Here is an 18,247-nt window from a genome sequence, read left to right as displayed (position 1 = left end):
TAACATTTCCCTATAATGTGTTCTGTATGTTATATTGATAAGTTACATTTCCCTATAATGTGTTCTGTATGTTATATTGATAAGTAACATTTCCCTATAATGTGTTCTGTATGTTATATTGATAAGTATCATTTCCCTGTAATGTGTTCTGTATGTTATATTGATAAGTAACATTTCCCTGTAATGTGTTCTGTATGTTATATTGGTAAGTTACATTTCCCTATAATGTGTTCTGTATGTTATATTGATAAGTAACATTTCCCTATAATGTGTTCTGTATGTTATATTGGTAAGTTACATTTCCCTATAATGTGTTCTGTATGTTATATTGATAAGTAACATTTCCCTATAATGTGTTCTGTATGTTATATTGATAAGTATCATTTCCCTGTAATGTGTTCTGTATGTTATATTGATAAGTAACATTTCCCTGTAATGTGTTCTGTATGTTATATTGATAAGTTACATTTCCCTATAATGTGTTCTGTATGTTATATTGATAAGTATCATTTCCCTATAATGTGTTCTGTATGTTATATTGGTAAGTTACATTTCCCTATAATGTGTTCTGTATGTTATATTGATAAGTAACATTTCCCTATAATGTGTTCTGTATGTTATATTGGTAAGTTACATTTCCCTATAATGTGTTCTGTATGTTATATTGTAAGTTACATTTCCCTATAATGTGTTCTGTATGTTATATTGATAAGTAACATTTCCCTATAATGTGTTCTGTATGTTATATTGGTAAGTATCATTTCCCTGTAATGTGTTCTGTATGTTATATTGATAAGTATCATTTCCCTGTAATGTGTTCTGTATGTTATATTGATAAGTAACATTTCCCTGTAATGTGTTCTGTATGTTATATTGGTAAGTTACATTTCCCTATAATGTGTTCTGTATGTTATATTGATAAGTAACATTTCCCTATAATGTGTTCTGTATGTTATATTGATAAGTAACATTTCCCTATAATGTGTTCTGTATGTTATATTGATAAGTATCATTTCCCTATAATGTGTTCTGTATGTTATATTGGTAAGTTACATTTCCTCCATACAGCTGAGGGCAAAAAGCCTAAATTCTTTCATCTAGGCAAAAGCATTGGTTGCTAATGCCGAACAAAATGGTTTGCTTTGCAGGCTGGCTAATGTCTTCTCACTCTACAGCTGAAAGGGCAGCAAACCCTCCATTTTCATCTGTTTTCTATTGACATTTAGTTGGATAAATCCATGACAATAATATTGTTGTATGATTTCACCAGGGTCAGAAAAGTTGTCTCGTTGATGTCTCGTTCGTGCACAACATTCTCTGTACAGGGGTAAGATAGCATTTAAAAAATGAAACATTGTTGCTGAGGTCCGACAAACCATCGGTGTTGGAAATCAAATGCTCGGCTAGAATTTAGAGCAAATCATGTGGTAATAAATGTCTTATTGTTTATATTGTTGGTCTCGTGTCAGAGATAGAATGTTGGTCTCGTGTCAGAGATAGAATGTTGGTCTCGTGTCAGAGATAGAATGTTGGTCTCATGTCAGAGATAGAATGTTGGTCTCGTGTCAGAGATAGAATGTTGGTCTCGTGTCAGAGATAGAATGTTGGTCTCGTGTCAGAGATAGAATGTTGGTCGCGTGTCAGAGATAGAATGTTGGTCGCGTGTCAGAGATAGAATGTTGGTCTCGTGTCAGAGATAGAATGTTGGTCTCGTGTCAGAGATAGAATGTTGGTAGTGTGTACGAGATAGAATGTTGGTCGCGTGGCAGAGATAGAATGTTGGTAGTGTGTACGAGATAGAATGTTGGTCTCGTGTCAGAGATAGAATGTTGGTCTCGTGTCAGAGATAGAATGTTGGTCTCGTGTCAGAGATAGAATGTTGGTCTCGTGTCAGAGATAGAATGTTGGTCTCGTGTCAGAGATAGAATGTTGGTCTCGTTCAGAGATAGAATGTTGGTCTCGTGTCAGAGATAGAATGTTGGTCTGTGTCAGAGATAGAATGTTGGTCGCGTGTCAGAGATAGAATGTTGGGCGTGTCAGAGATAGAATGTTGGTCTCGTGTCAGAGATAGAATGTTGGTCTCGTGTCAGAGATAGAATGTTGGTAGTGATTTATTTACGAGATAGAATGTTGGTCTGAATGTCAAGATAGAATGTTGGTCTAATATAATCAGAGATAAATGTTGGTCCGTGTCAGAGATAAATGTTGGCATGTGTCAGAGATAGAATGTTGGTCTCGTGTCAGAGATAGAATGTTGGTCTCGTGTCAGAGATAGAATGTTGGTAGTGTGTACGAGATAGAATGTTGGTCGCGTGGCAGAGATAGAATGTTGGTAGTGTGTACGAGATAGAATGGAGGTCCATGTTGTGTTTGTCCATTAGCCCAGGGCTTTGGAATACAACTGTGAATACTTAGCCCAGGGTTAACAAATGCTTGTGTGAACACAGGATAAGCTAGTCCAGGGCCAGTCTAGCCTGGGGCTAAGAACAACGCAGTGTAAAAAGGCATTCTCTGCCCATCAGTACCACCTATCTGTACTCTGTATGGCACCAGGCCCATCAGTATATTAGAGGTTGACCGATTATGATATTTCGACACCGATACCGATTATTGGAGGACCAAAAAAGCCGCTACCGATTAATCGGATGATTTATTTTAATTTTATTTGTAATAATGACAATTACAACAATACTGAATGAACACTTATTTTAACTTAATATAATACATCAATAAAATCAATTTAGCCTCAAATAAATAATGAAGCATGTTCAATTTGGTTTAAATAATGCAAAAACAAAGTGTTGGGAAAGTAAAAGTGCAATATGTGCCATGTAAGAAAGCTAACGTTTCAGTTTCTTGCTCAAAACATGAGAACATATGAAAGCTGGTGGTTCCTTTTAACACGAGTCTTCAATATTCCCAGGTAAGAAGTTTTAAGTTGTAGTTATTATAGGAATTATAGGACTATTTCTCTCTATACCATTTGTATTTCATTAACCTTTGACTATTGGATGTTCTTATAGGCACTTTAGTATTGCCAGTGTAACAGTATAGCTTCCGTCCCTCTAGTTAGCGCGCACTAACTAGCTAGCCATTTCACTTCGGTTACACAAGCCTCATCTCGGGAGTTGATAGGCTTGAAGTCATAAACAGCGCAATGTTTGACGCACAACGAAGAGCTGCTGGCAAAAACGCACCAAAGTGCCGTTTGAATGTTTATACTCCTGCCTACCACCGCTCAGTCAGATACCTGTATGCTCAGTCAGATACTTGTATGCTCAGTCAGAAAATCTGTCGTTCTGCCCCTGAACAAGGCAGTTAACCCACCATTCCTAGGAAAATAAGAATGTGTTCCTAACTGACTTGCCTAGTTAAATAAAGGTATATAAAGAAATATGGGGGAAAAAAACAACATTTACGTATTTTTTAAATATTTTTTTAAATACCGGCAAATTGGCGTCCAAAAATACCGATTTCCGATTGTTATGAAAACTTGAATTCGGCCTCAATTAATCGACCATTCCGATTAATCGGTCAACCTCTAATCTATATGTACTGTGCATGGCACCAGGCCCATCAGTACTCTGTATGGCACCAAGCCCATCAGTACTCTGTATGGAACCAGGCCCATCAGTACTCTGTATGGAACCAGGCCCATCAGTACTCTGTATGGAACCAGGCCCATCAGTACTCTGTATGGAACCAGGCCCATCAGTACTCTGTGGCACCAAGCCCATGGAACCAGGCCCATCAGTACAGCCTATCATGTACTCTGTATGGCACCAGGCCCATCATTACTCTGTATGGCACCAGGCCTATCTGTACTCTGTATGGCACCAGGTGGAACCAGGCCCATCAGTACTCTGTATGGAACCAGGCCTATCATCAGTACTCTGTATGGCACCAGGCCCATCAGTACCGCCTATCTGTACTCTGTATGGCACCAGGCCCATCAGTAGGCCCATCAGTACTGCCTATCTGTACTCTGTATGGCACCAGGCCCATCAGTACTGCCTATCTGTACTCTGTATGGCACCAGGCCCATCAGTACTGCCTATCTGTACTCTGTATGGCACCAGGCCCATCAGTACTGCCTATCTGTACTCTGTATGGCACCAGGCCCATCAGTACTGCCTATCTGTACTCTGTATGGCACCAGGCCCATCAGTACTGCCTATCTGTACTCTGTATGGCACCAGGCCCATCAGTACTGCCTATCTGTACTCTGTATGGCACCAGGCCAATCTCCTTGCCCAGACCGGAATTAAATGGAGCAGTTGAAGATAGCTCATGCACTTGTTGGCCTGAAGGAGCAGTTCACATATCACAGCATGGACTCAACTCTGCTCCTATAAACACTAGGTTCACTGGACAGGAGATGGCTACTGAGGGGAAGGAGACGTACAAAACAAAATGAAATCTGACAGGATGGTTGAAACCATTAGCCAAACATTTTTTAACGGTCTATTTCCCAGAAGGCCATTTTTCATGACATAAAGCTTACTTCCTCAATGAAAATGAGCTGAATACTAAACAAATGTATATGCCAACAGTTGATCAAATCAAGATGTTATTGGTCAAATACACATGGTTAGCAGATGTTATTGGTCACATACACATGGTTAGCAGATGTTATTTGCGACAGCAGAGCCAGCTACAAGATCACAAAGACACACAAATGAGCCCTTTTGCAATCCAAAGCCATGACATCCATGTAAACAGAAAAGACAAAACAATGTTGCTCTAGCCATCTCAAAGCTGGCAAGCTCTCTATGGGTAATGGTGCCACCTAGGGCTGGCAACGTGTTACTGCAACACTGGCAGGAATACTGACAATGTAAGAGCTATAGAAGTGTTATCAACAAATGAAATAACTAAAAAGCAACAACAACAAAAAAGCTTGGGCAGCGAGGTGGTCAGAGTGGGCAGCGAGGTGGTCAGAGTGGGCAGCGAGGTGGTCAGAGTGGTGGTCAGAGTGGGCAGCGAGGTGGTCAGAGTGGTGGTCAGAGAGGGCAGCGAGGTGGTCAGAGTGGTGGTCAGAGTGGGCAGCGAGGTGGTCAGAGTGGTGGTCAGAGTGGGCAGCGAGGTGGTCAGAGTGGGCAGCGAGGTGGTCAGAGTGGTGGTCAGAGTGGGCAGCGAGGTGGTCAGAGTGGGCAGCGAGGTGGTCAGAGTGGTGGTCAGAGTGGGCAGCGAGGTGGTCAGAGTGGGCAGCGAGGTGGTCAGAGTGGTGGTCAGAGTGGGCAGCGAGGTGGTCAGAGTGGGCAGCGAGGTGGTCAGAGTGGGAGGTGGTCAGAGTGGGCAGCGAGGTGGTCAGAGTGGGCAGCGAGGTGGTCAGAGTGGGCAGCGAGGTGGTCAGAGAGGGCAGCGAGGTGGTCAAAGTGGGCAGCGAGGTGGTCAGAGAGGGCAGCGAGGTGGTCAGAGTGGGCAGCGAGGTGGTCAGAGTGGGCAGCGAGGTGGTCAGAGTGGTGGTCAGAGTGGGCAGCGAGGTGGTCAGAGTGGTGGTCAGAGTGGTGGTCAGAGTGGTGGTCAGAGTGGGCAGCGAGGTGGTCAGAGTGGGCAGCGAGGTGGTCAGAGTGGGCAGCGAGGTGGTCAGAGTGGTGGTCAGAGAGGGCAGCGAGGTGGCGAGTGGTGGTCAGAGTGGGCAGCGAGGTGGTCAGAGTGGTGGTCAGAGTGGGCAGCGAGGTGGTCAGAGTGGTGGTCAGAGTGGTGGTCAGAGTGGGCAGCGAGGTGGTCAGAGTGGGCAGCGAGGTGGTCAGAGTGGGCAGCGAGGTGGTCAGAGTGGTGGTCAGAGTGGGCAGCGAGGTGGTCAGAGTGGTGGTCAGAGTGGGCAGCGAGGTGGTCAGAGTGGTGGTCAGAGTGGGCAGCGAGGTGGTCAGAGTGGTGGTCAGAGTGGGCAGCGAGGTGGTCAGAGTGGTGGTCAGAGTGGGCAGCGAGGTGGTCAGAGAGGGCAGCGAGGTGGTCAGAGTGGTGGTCAGAGTGGGCAGCGAGGTGGTCAGAGTGGGCAGCGAGGTGGTCAGAGTGGTGGTCAGAGTGGGCAGCGAGGTGGTCAGAGTGGTGGTCAGAGTGGGCAGCGAGGTGGTCAGAGTGGTGGTCAGAGTGGGCAGCGAGGTGGTCAGAGTGGGCAGCGAGGTGGTCAGAGTGGTGGTCAGAGTGGTGGTCAGAGTGGGCAGCGAGGTGGTCAGAGTGGTGGTCAGAGTGGGCAGCGAGGTGGTCAGAGTGGTGGTCAGAGTGGGCAGCGAGGTGGTCAGAGTGGTGGTCAGAGTGGGCAGCGAGGTGGTCAGCGAGGTGGTCAGAGTGGTGGTCAGAGTGGGCAGCGAGGTGGTCAGAGTGGGCAGCGAGGTGGTCAGAGTGGGCAGCGAGGTGGTCAGAGTGGGCAGCGAGGTGGTCAGAGTGGGCAGCGAGGTGGTCAGAGTGGGTAGCGAGGTGGTCAGTGGTGGTCAGAGTGGTGGTCAGTGGGCAGTGAGGTGGTCAGAGTGGGCAGTGAGGTGGTCAGAGTGGTGGTCAGAGTGGGCAGCGAGGTGGTCAGAGTGGTGGTCAGAGTGGGCAGCGAGGTGGTCAGAGTGGGCAGCGAGGTGGTCAGAGTGGGCAGCGAGGTGGTCAGAGTGGGCAGCGAGGTGGTCAGAGTGGGCAGCGAGGTGGTCAGAGTGGGCAGCGAGGTGGTCCGAATGGAAAGCGATGTGGTCCGAATGGAAAGCGATGTGGTCCGAATGGAAAGCGATGTGGTCCGAATGGAAAGCGATGTGGTCCGAATGGAAAGCGATGTGGTCAGAATGGAAAGCAATGTGGTCAGAATGGAAAGCAATGTGGTCAGAATGGAAAGCGATGTGGTCAGAATGGAAAGCGATGTGGTCAGAATGGAAAGCGATGTGGTCAGAATGGAAAGCGATGTGGTCAGAATGGAAAGCGATGTGGTCAGAATGGAAAGCGATGTGGTCAGAATGGAAAGCGATGTGGTCAGAATGGAAAGCGATGTGGTCAGAATGGAAAGCGATGTGGTCATTCCGAGGCGACATAACGGAGCGTGGCACAGCAGGTGGTTGGGTCAGTTGGTGTTACCTGTAGAAGGGCGTGGTGGGTAGCATACAGCGTAGAGAAGTCAGGAACAGGAACGTCCTCATAGCCTACAGGCGAGCCAGCGTCGAAGATACACTCCAACGACTCTACCTACAGTACAGAGGACAGGGACTCAGCATGTTACTACAAGGTGTACACACACACACACACACACACACACACACACACACACACACACACACACACACACACAGCATTTGGAAAGTATTCAGACCCCTTGACTTTCTACACATTTTGTTACATTACAGCCTTATTCTAAAATGGATTAAGTTGTCTCCCCCCCCCTCAATCTACCCACAATAGCCCATAATGACGAAGCAAAAACATGTTAAGTTTTCAGACCCTTTTTTCAGTACTTTGTTGAAGCACCTTCGGCAGCGATTACAGCCTCGACTCTTCTTGGGTATGACGCTACAAGCTTGGCACACCTGTCTTTTTGGACTTCTTACAGGTTGGATGGGGAGCATCGCTGCACAGCTATTTTCAGGTCTCTCCAGCGATGTCCGGGCTCTGGCTGGGCCACTCAAGGATATTCAGAGATTTATTCCGAATCCACTCCTGCGCTGTCTTGGCTGTGTGCTTAGGGTTGTTGTCCTGTTGGAAGGTGAACCTTCACCCGTGTCTGAGGTCCTGAGCACTCTGGAGCAGGTTTTCATCAAGGATCTCTCTGTACTTTGCTCCGTTCATCTTTCTCGTGATCCTGACTAGTCTCCCAGTCTCTGCCGCTGAAAAACATCCCCACAGTATGATGCTGCCAGCACCATGTTTCACTGTAGGTACCAGGTTTCCTCCAAACGTAACGCATGGCATTCAGGCCAGGGTGTTCAATGTTTGTTTCATCAGACCAGAGAATCTTGTTTCTCATAATCAGAGACTTTAGGTGCCTTTTAGCAAACTCCAAGTGGGCTGTCATGTGACTTTGACTGAGGAGTAGCTTCACCGATTACTCACTTTGGCTGGGCGGCCAGCTCTAGGAAGAGTCTTGGTGGTTCCAAACTTCCTCCATTTAAGAATGGCCACTGTGTTCTTGGGGAGCTTCAATGCTGCAGATTTGTTTGGGTACCCTTCCCCAGATGGACTGTCAACTGTGAGACCTTAAATAGACAGGTGTGTGCCTTTCCTAATCATGTCCAATCAACTGAATTTTCTACAACTCCAGTCAAGTTGTAGAAACATCAAGGATGATAAATGGAAACAGGATGCACATGAGCTCAATTTTGAGTCTCAAAACAAAAGGGTCTGAATACGTATGTAAAGAAAGTATTTCTGTTTTTTGCTTTGTCATTATGGGGTATTGTGATGTCATTATGGAGTATTGTGATGTCATTATGGAGTATTGTGATGTCATTATGGGGTATTGTGACGTCATTATGGAGTATTGTGATGTCATTATGGAGTATTGTGATGTCATTATGGAGTATTGTGATGTCATTATGGAGTATTGTGATGTCCTAATCTGAGATAAAGCTCCGCCTTATCTCAGTTCACTGGTCACGATGGCAACACCCACCCGTAGCACGCGCTCCAGCAGGTGTATCTCACTGATCATCCCTAAAGCCAACACCTCATTCGGCCGCCTTTCCTTCCAGTTCTCTGCTGCCTGTGACTGGAACGAATTGCAAAAATCGCTGAAATTGGAGACTTTTATCTCCCTCACCAACTTTAAACATCTGCTATCTGAGCAGCTAACCGATCGCTGCAGCTGTACAGTCTATCGGTAAATAGCCCATCCAATTTTATCTACCTCATCCCCATACTGTTTATATTTATTTACTTTTCTGCTCTTTTGCACACCAATATCTCTACCTGTACATGACCATCTGATCATTTATCACTCCAGTGTTAATCTGCAAAATTGTAATTATCCACCTACCTCCTCATGCCTTTTGCACACAATGTATATAGACTCTCTTTTTTTCTACTGTGTTATTGACTTGTTAATTGTTTACTCCATGTGTAACTCTGTGTTGTTGTATGTGTCAAATTGCTACGCTTTATCTTGGCCAGGTCGCAGTTGCAAATGAGAACTTGTTCTCAACTACCCTACCTGGTTAAATAAAAGGTGAAATAAAAAAATAAAAAAATAATGGGTTATTGTGATGTCATTGTGGGGTATTGTGTTTAGATTAATGAGGTTTTTTTTTAATGTAAATACGTTACTTCTGTAAAAAAAATGTAAATGTGCTAAAATGTATAAAAAACGGTTTTTGCTTTGTCATTGTGGGGTATTGTGATGTCATTATGGGGTATTGTGATGTAATTATGGAGTATTGTGATGTCATTATGGGGTATTGTGTGTCAGTTGATGAGAGGAAAAAAAACAATTTAATCCATTTTAGAATAAGACTGAAATGTAACAAAATGTGGAAAAGGGGAAGGGGTCTGAATAGTTCCCGAATGCCCTGTGTACATACAATGTACATACACAACTGAGAGACACTGAAATGTGTTCACACGCAGTGATGAGGTAGGATCAGTATCATGAGATGATAGCAAAATCGGCCAGGATGCTGTCTGCTCAGATGGATACTGCAGCCCCCTCAAACTCTGGACCTCGAAGCCAGTTCCAAATCAAACCTAATTGTATTGGTCACATACACATATCTACTGCATGTTATTGTTCCCCTCTAATCAGGGACTGATTTAGACCTGGGACACCTGGTGGGTGCAATTAATTATCAGGGAGAACAGAAAATCAGCAGCACTCTGGAACCTCGTAGGGTCAGAGTTGAAAACCCCTGCTGTAGCCTATACTACGAACGCAACACTAAGAGAAGCCAAAGTTCCCCTCCTGAAGAGAACGTCAAGCTCACAGAGACCATTTAAACTCCACATACAAACACAGACCGATCTCCATGCAAAAATCCACACACTTGGATTTCTTCAAGATGAACAGAGATGATGCGACGGCTGAATGGAAGATGACCGTGACAGCATGAAAAGCCCCCTCCCCCTGTATGAAAGAGAGTGCAAGTCATGGCGATGCAGAGCTTTGAAAACAGAAACGTGCGTTTGTGCAGCCAGCAAGACGAATGTGTGAGCTGTACGTACATCCCAATGAAAATGCACTACGAGTATCCACACATTCCTTTACAATTTACAACAACCACTTCCTACTAAAACGTTAGCGATACACTTTATAAAACAACTTAACAAAACACGCCCAGTAAATATGACACTACACAGTGAGGGTGAACTTTAATATGTGAGTGTGGAGAGGTATGGCGGTGTGTGGCGTGTGTCATAGAAGTATGCTGCTGTGTGTACTGTGTGTTGTTCTGGCCAGTACATAAGGTCATGAGGGACAGTGCAGTTAGGTGCAGGCTGGCCCAGCCCCCACAGCCCTGAGGGACCGGAGTCCTGGAGAGAAACAAGATGGCTGCTCCATCTGTCAGGGCCTACAGAGCCAAGCAGCCCAATGGGATGCTACTGTGAGGCTACGCAAACACCCCGCACGGGGCACCACCAAAATAACCACACAGAGACACACAGACCACACACTGAACTAACAAACAAAACACTAGTCACAACAAATCTTTAAAAAGAGTCAAAGGCATCACTGAAAACTGTACTTGGGTTTAGTAAATTACCTTTATGACTTAGCTCTAGTAAAGAAGTTGCAATATGTCAATGTTCATTGTCTGTGTCAATAGTTAAATGCAATTCAGAAGGCAGGGTGGAGCTATTGTCATATTGTCTTTACATATCCAACCCTGTCTGAGCTAATACAGGTCCCAAGGTCCTAGAGGTGGTCAATATATGATTGGGCCAAAAAATGTAGTTGCAGAGAAGTGGTGTCCTCCCAGCTGCCGTGACAAGAATAATCCACTAGGTGGCGGAATAGAGCCATTATGAACAATGACCATGACATCCCACAAGTTCCATTTAAACTGGTGTACACAACAAGATTTTGGCCTCGATTAAGCTTTCCCAGACAAGCTTTAGAGATCAGAGACAAAATCCCTATGTTGTTGCCTTCCTCAGGGCACACGGCCGCCACGGAAGCTCATTAAATGTGAGTGGGTCAGAGACGCAATCTGAAGGCTACTGATCCCGTCTTTGAGCAGTCCCGATATTTTCTAACATGTTTGATTTTATGGGCACAAAATCTGCAATCGTCTTGTAGTGTGAGATGGGCAACGACAAGTTCTGAGAACCGTGATTAACAATAGCCAATGAGAGCTCGCCAGAGAATAAGGCAGTGGGTTAATGCTCACTACTGTTATGCGTTTGTAGTTGCCTTTAAAAAGGTGCAATATACTGGAATCACTCAGTCTAATTTCAGTTTATGTGACAAAACAAGCACTCAGAATGTTGAGAATCATTGTACCAGCTAAACCGCTGTGAAATATATTTTATATAACATTGTATTTTCATCTGTTTGAAGCTGGTGTAAGAAACCGAAAGTAAAACACACAACAACAAAAACCTAAACGTAAGAACAGGAAGCATAGAAATTACTGCCTATCTTAACCGGTGTAAGGTCATCATCGAAGTAAGCCGATTCAAACACCTGATTTTCGGAGTAATCTTTAGAATGATTACGACATGTAAACCGTTTAAATGGGTTTTCCAGGGGAGTATCTGATCGGAACATGTGCCATCGCAATCCTTAGCTCTTTTGCGCGTGTGAAGTGAGTTCAGAAAAACGAAAAGTATGAATCTTAGAAATAGTTTACACAAGAAATAAGAATTTGTTCTTAACTGACTTGCCTAGTTAAATAAAGGTTTAAATTTAAAAAAATACAAACTTTATATGTCCGAACTCAGAATAATGGTTGTTGTGGTAGAATATTAATTTTGATTAGCAAGTTTCTGCATTTATCAAAGTCCCATCAGATAGCTTGATTTCAGATGTGTCCATGTAAACAGGATTATTAGCTAAACTGTTATTCTCGCAAAGCATGTCAACGTTTAAATCCAACTATTATATTAATCAGATTATTCACACTAATCCTATTATGTACTGTAACCAGACAGCAGGTATGGAGAATCCTCACGAGCCCCCCGTGCCACATCGTTTAGTGACCTCACCACAACGTTGGCAAGACAACAAACTACAGGACAGAAATGGTTCAATGTGAGAGGCTCAGCATTGTTTGGACTTTGATGGTCTTGTAGTAATGTTCACCCAGCATGACTGTAGCCTGTCTGGCTTGAAGACTGATTGAGAAACATCTGAACTGTTCTTAATGTCACATGATTAGTGAGAATCTAGAAACAGCACGGTAGCACCATATCTAGAAACAGCACGGTTGCACCATATCTAGAAACAGCACGGTAGCACCATATCTAGAAACAGCACGGTAGCACCATATCTAGAAACAGCACGGTTGCACCATATCTAGAAACAGCACGGTAGCACCATATCTAGAAACAACACGGTAGCACCATACACAGAGACAACACGGTAGCACCATATTTAGAAACAACACGGTAGCACCATATCTAGAAACAACATGGTAGCACCATACACAGAAACAACATGGTAGCACCATATCTAGAAACAACATGGTAGCACCATACACAGAGACAACATGGTAGCACCATATCTAGAAACACGGTAGCACCATATCTAGAAACAACATGGTAGCACCATACACAGAGACAACACGGTAGCACCATATCTAGAAACAACACGGTAGCACCATCTAGAAACAACATGGTAGCACCATACACAGAGAAACACGGTAGCACCATATCTAGAAACACGGTAGCACCATATCTAGAAACACGGTAGCACCATATCTAGAAAAACACGGTAGCACCATATCTAGAAACAACACGGTAGCACCATACACAGAGACAACATAGCACCTACACAGAGACAACACGGTAGCACCATACACAGAGACAACACGGTAGCACCATATCTAGAAACAACACGGTAGCACCATATCTAGAAACAACACGGTAGCACCATATCTAGAAACAACACGGTAGCACCATACACAGAGACAACACGGTAGCACCATATCTAGAGACAACACGGTAGCACCATACACAGAGACAACATGGTAGCACCATACAGAGACAACATGGTAGCACCATACAGTCTATGGTAAAGACGCACGCTAGCCAACTGCTTGTGCGTATCTCTGGTTCTTACCATGGCTATGCCAACATTGAGATGTGCAGGCCTTTTGAAACAGCCCTGGAGGACTTTCTCCTTCTTCTAATGCTTTGTGTGTTGATGCAAGCACTAAAGGGGCTTCTATTATGGTATCGTGTACAAGCGTGTTAAAAGGTAGGTGTATAAATAGGAAAGTATAAAGCAGATAAAGATATTTAAAAAATAAGGGGAGGGAGGGAGGGAGGGAAAATATATCAACCGTTCACTTTCATGTACACCATGTACCATATGTTTGTCTGTCCACATCATGTACCATATGTTTGTCTGTCCACATCATGTACCATATGTTTGTCTGTCCACATCATGTACCATATGTTTGTCTGTCCACATCATGTACCATATGTTTGTCTGTCCACGTCATGTACCGTATGTTTATCTGTCCACATCATGTACCATATGTTTGTCTGTCCACATCATGTACCATATGTTTGTCTGTGTTAACACCATGCACCGTATGTTTATCTGTCCACATCATGTACCGTATGTCTGTGTCAACACCACGTACCGTATGTCTGTGTTAACACCATGTACCGTATGTCTGTGTTAACACCATGTACCGTATGTCTGTGTTAACACCATGTACCGTATGTCTGTGTTAACACCATGTACCGTATGTCTGTGTTAACACCATGTACCGTATGTCTGTGTTAACACCATGTACCGTATGTCTGTGTCAACACCATGTACCGTATGTCTGTGTCAACACCATGTACCGTATGTCTGTGTTAACACCATGTCCCGTATGTCTGTGTTAACACCATGTACCGTATGTCTGTGTTAACACCATGTACCGTATGTCTGTGTTAACACCATGTACCGTATGTCTGTGTCAACACCATGTACCGTATGTCTGTGTTAACACCATGTACCATATGTTTGTCTGTCAACACAATGTACCGTATGTTTGTCTGTGTTAACACCATGTACCGTATGTTTGTCTGTCAACATCATGTACCGTATGTTTGTCTGTGTTAACACCATGTACCGTATCTGTGTTAACATCATGTACTGTATGTGTGTTAACATCATGTACCGTATGTTTGTCTGTGTTAACATTGTACCGTATGTCTGTGTTAACATCATGTACCGCATGTTTGTCTGTGTTATCATGTACCGTATGTCTGTGTCAACATCATGTACCGTATGTCTGTGTTAACAGCATGTACCGTATGTCTGTGTTAACATCATGTACCGTATGTTTGTCTGTGTTGACACCATGTACCGTATGTTTGTCTGTGTCAACACCATGTACCGTATGTTTGTCTGTCAACACAATGTACCGTATGTCTGTGTTAACACCATGTACCGTATGTTTGTCTGTGTTAACATCATGTACCGTATGTTTGTCTGTGTTAACACCATGTACCGTATGTTTGTCTGTGTTAACACCATGTACCGTATGTTTGTCTGTGTTAACACCGTGTACCGTATGTTTGTATGTCAACACTATGTACCGTATGTTTGTCTGTGTTAACACCATGTACCGTATGTTTGTCTGTTAACATCATGTACCATATGTTTGTCTGTGTTAACACCATGTACATATATGCGGTGTCCTACCTTCATAGGGGAGATGTGTGCGTGGGAGACATATCCATGGACGTTCTCTATCTGAGACAGGTTTTTCTCCGCTACCTGGACCAGCTCTGGCCGTCCCTCCCCCCTGCCCTCTCTCTCTCCCCTGCCGTGGTGGTACCCGTCCAGGGTTCCTCCTCCATGATGGCTGCGGAGGGTCCCGTGGTGGCTCCCTGGCAGCTCCCGCTCTCTGCCTCTCTCCTCCAGGCTGGGGTAGGGGTGCTGGGGACAGGCCTGAGACTGACCCTGGTCCTGCTGGGGGGTAGAACCATCCTCATCCTGAATCCTGTACTTCTGTAGAGGGAAGGGGGGGAGAGGTTTCTGTTAGTTTTGAGGTCACGGTGGAAGAGGACTAAGCACTTCTAAATGGGCTTAGTGTCACTCAGAGAGAACTGTCTAAAGACCAAACAGGCTGTGTGCCATCACACTGTGTGTGTTTGCGTGTGTGTGCGTGTGAATGCGTTTATGCTATAGTGCGTGCATGTGTGTGCCTGCGTGTGTGTGTTTAGCTGTAGATCAGGCCAGGTGTTGGCCCGGCGTGGAACTAATAGCTTTAGGAGTGTGTCCCATCGTTCCATGATGATATAGCCACAATAAATAACAATAACATAATGTTGCTGAGACATACACAGCAGGAACACATCTCTCTTCCACTGTGACTCCTGCCTCTGACAACACAGACCCACCCAATCAACCAGCAGAGCACTGCTACAGGGCAGGACGTCAGGACGTTGTTAATCTGGGCCACTAGCAGGGCACTGCTACAGGGCTGGATGTCAGGACGTCAGGACGTTGTTAATCTGGGCCACTAGCAGAGCACTGCTACAGGGCAGGATGTCAGGACGTTGTTAATCTGAGCCACTAGCAGGGCACTGCTACAGGGCTGGACGTCAGGACGTTGTTAATCTGAGCCACTAGCAGAGCACTGCTACAGGGCTGGATGTCAGGACGTCAGGACGTTGTTAATCTGAGCCACTAGCAGAGCACTGCTACAGGGCTGGACGTCAGGACGTCAGGACGTTGTTAATCTGAGCCACTAGCAGAGCACTGCTACAGGGCAGGACGTCAGGACGTTGTTAATCTGAGCCACTAGCAGAGCACTGCTACAGGGCAGGACGTCAGGACGTCAGGACGTTGTTAATCTGAGCCACTAGCAGAGCACTGCTACAGGGCTGGACGTCAGGACGTTGTTAATCTGGGCCACTAGCAGAGCACTGCTACAGGGCTGGACGTCAGGGCTGGGCGTCAGGGCGTTGTTAATCGCCACTAGCAGGGCTGGACGTCACGTTGTTAATCTGAGCCACTAGCAGAGCACTGCTGGACAGGGCAGTGACATTAACCAATCGAACTACCAGGGAAACAAACGCAATTCAGGGCGTTGTTAATCTGGAGCCACTAGCAGAGCACTGCTACAGGGCTGGATGTCTGGGCGTCACTGGTTTGGAACCCGTTGTTAATCTGAGCCACTAGCAGAGCACTGCTGGTGGGGCTGGTTTGAAGAACCCGTCTTTGGGACGTCTGGTTTGGAACCCGTTGTTAATCTGAGCCACTAGCAGAGCACTGCTACAGGGCACTGGTTTGGAGCCCGCTTGCAGTGGACGTTGTTAATCTGAACCACTAGCAGAGCACTGCTACAGGGCAGGACGTCAGGGACGTCTGGTTTGACCCGTTGTTAATCTGAGCCTGGTTAGCAGAGCACTGCTACAGGGCTGGATGTCAGTGGGACGTTGTTAATCTGGGCCACTAGCAGAGCACTGCTACAGGGCTGGAAGAACCCGCTTCTGTGGGACGTTGTTAATCTGGGCCACTAGCAGAGCACTGCTACAGGGCTGGACGTCAGGACGTTGTTAATCTGGGCCACTAGCAGACAGGTTGTGGTACTAATTCAGACCAAGATGATTGGACTATCTGGGCAATCAGTGACATTAACCAATCAATGAACTACCAGGGGGAAACAAACAATATTGCAATTCTTGAGGCAGCGGTTTGAAGTGCTCTACTTTGGCAGTGTACTGGACTAGACTGGTTTGAAGAGCCCTGGCCTCCTTTGGGAGTGGACTGGACTGGTTTGAAGAGCCCTGGCTTGCTGTGTGAGTGGACTGGACTGGTTTGAAGAACCCTGGCTTGCTGTGGGAGTGGATTGGACTGGTTTGAAGAACCCTGGCTTGCTGTGGGAGTGGATTGGACTGGTTTGAAGAACCCTGGCTTGCTTTGGGAGTGGACTGGACTGGTTTGAAGAGCCCTGGCTTGCTTTGGGACTGGACTGGTTTGAAGAACCCTGGCTTGCTGTGGGAGTGGACTGGTTTGAAGAACCCTGGCTTGCTGTGGGAGTGGACTGGTTTGAAGAGCCCTGGCTTGCTGTGGGAGTGGACTAGACTGGTTTGAAGAACCCTGGCTTGCTGTGGGAGTGGACTAGACTGGTTTGAAGAACCCTGGCTTGCTGTGGGAGTGGACTGGACTGGTTTGAAGAACCCTGGCTTGCTGTGGTAGTGGACTGGACTGGTCTGAAGAGCCCTGGCTTGCTTTGGGACTAGACTGGTTTGAAGAACCCTGGCTTGCTGTGGGACTAGACTGGTTTGAAGAACCCTGGCTTGCTGTGGGAGTGGACTGGTTTGAAGAACCCTGGCTTGCTGTGGGAGTGGACTGGTTTGAAGAACCCTGGCTTGCTGTGGGAGTGGACTGGTTTGAAGAACCCTGGCTTGCTGTGGGAGTGGACTGGTTTGAAGAACCCTGGCTTGCTGTGGGAGTGGACTGGTTTGAAGAACCCTGGCTTGCTGTGGGAGTGGACTGGTTTGAAGAACCCTGGCTTGCTGTGGGAGTGGACTGGTTTGAAGAACCCTGGCTTGCTGTGGGGAGTGGACTGGTTTGAAGAACCCTGGCTTGCTGTGGGAGTGGACTGGTTTGAAGAACCCTGGCTTGCTGTGGGAGTGGACTGGTTTGAAGAACCCTGGCTTGCTGTGGGAGTGGACTGGTTTGAAGAACCCTGGCTTGCTGTGGGAGTGGACTGGTTTGAAGAACCCTGGCTTAATGTGGGAGTGGACTGGAAGAGCCGCCGCATCACTTAAGGCATTTAGCTGAAAGAGAAAGAAGGAAGTATTCTAACTCCTGTCTAATGTGAGTCTGCAGGCGTAGCTGAATGAGGACACTGGCTGTCCCCAAGGAGAGAAGAAGAGAGAATATGAGCGCAAAGAGAGGGGGAGAAAGAGGGAGAGAAGAAGAAAAGAGAGAAAAGGTGGAAATTGAGAAAAACACGAGTGGAGAGAGGGAGGCAGAATAGAGAGGAGAGGAGGACCTCCCGAAATAAACCTGATGATACAGGTACTGTAGGTGTGTCCTAACAAGACCCCACCCTCCCTCTCCCTTTCTCGCTCTACCTCCCTTTCTCTTCCTCCCTTTCTCTCTACCTCCCTCTCTCCCTTTCTCTCCCTTTCCTTTCTCCCTCCCTTCCTCTCTCCCCCTTTCTCC

General features: G+C 46.0%; 1 protein-coding gene across 15 annotated transcripts in view; it reads right to left on the bottom strand.

Annotated features, from left to right (window-relative positions):
• Nucleotides 1-18,247, bottom strand: part of LOC112251651 (disks large homolog 1-like) — a 323,372-nt gene that overhangs the window by 179,405 nt on the left and 125,720 nt on the right. For 9 of the 15 annotated variants that reach the window (XM_042322506.1, XM_042322507.1, XM_042322508.1 and 6 more), the window contains 2 exons: nucleotides 14,768-15,076; nucleotides 7,057-7,164 (listed from right to left, as the gene is read on the bottom strand). In XM_042322506.1, coding sequence (XP_042178440.1) covers nucleotides 7,057-7,164; nucleotides 14,768-15,076 — 417 coding nt within the window. The remainder of the gene's footprint in view (nucleotides 1-7,056; nucleotides 7,165-14,767; nucleotides 15,077-18,247) is intronic. The other 6 variants (XM_042322510.1, XM_042322528.1, XM_042322511.1 and 3 more) reach the window with 1 other exon arrangement.

The sequence above is a fragment of the Oncorhynchus tshawytscha genome, linkage group LG05, assembly GCF_018296145.1.
Source record: "Oncorhynchus tshawytscha isolate Ot180627B linkage group LG05, Otsh_v2.0, whole genome shotgun sequence".
Taxonomy (NCBI): domain Eukaryota; kingdom Metazoa; phylum Chordata; class Actinopteri; order Salmoniformes; family Salmonidae; genus Oncorhynchus; species Oncorhynchus tshawytscha.
This window is presented reverse-complemented; position numbering and strand designations above follow the sequence as displayed.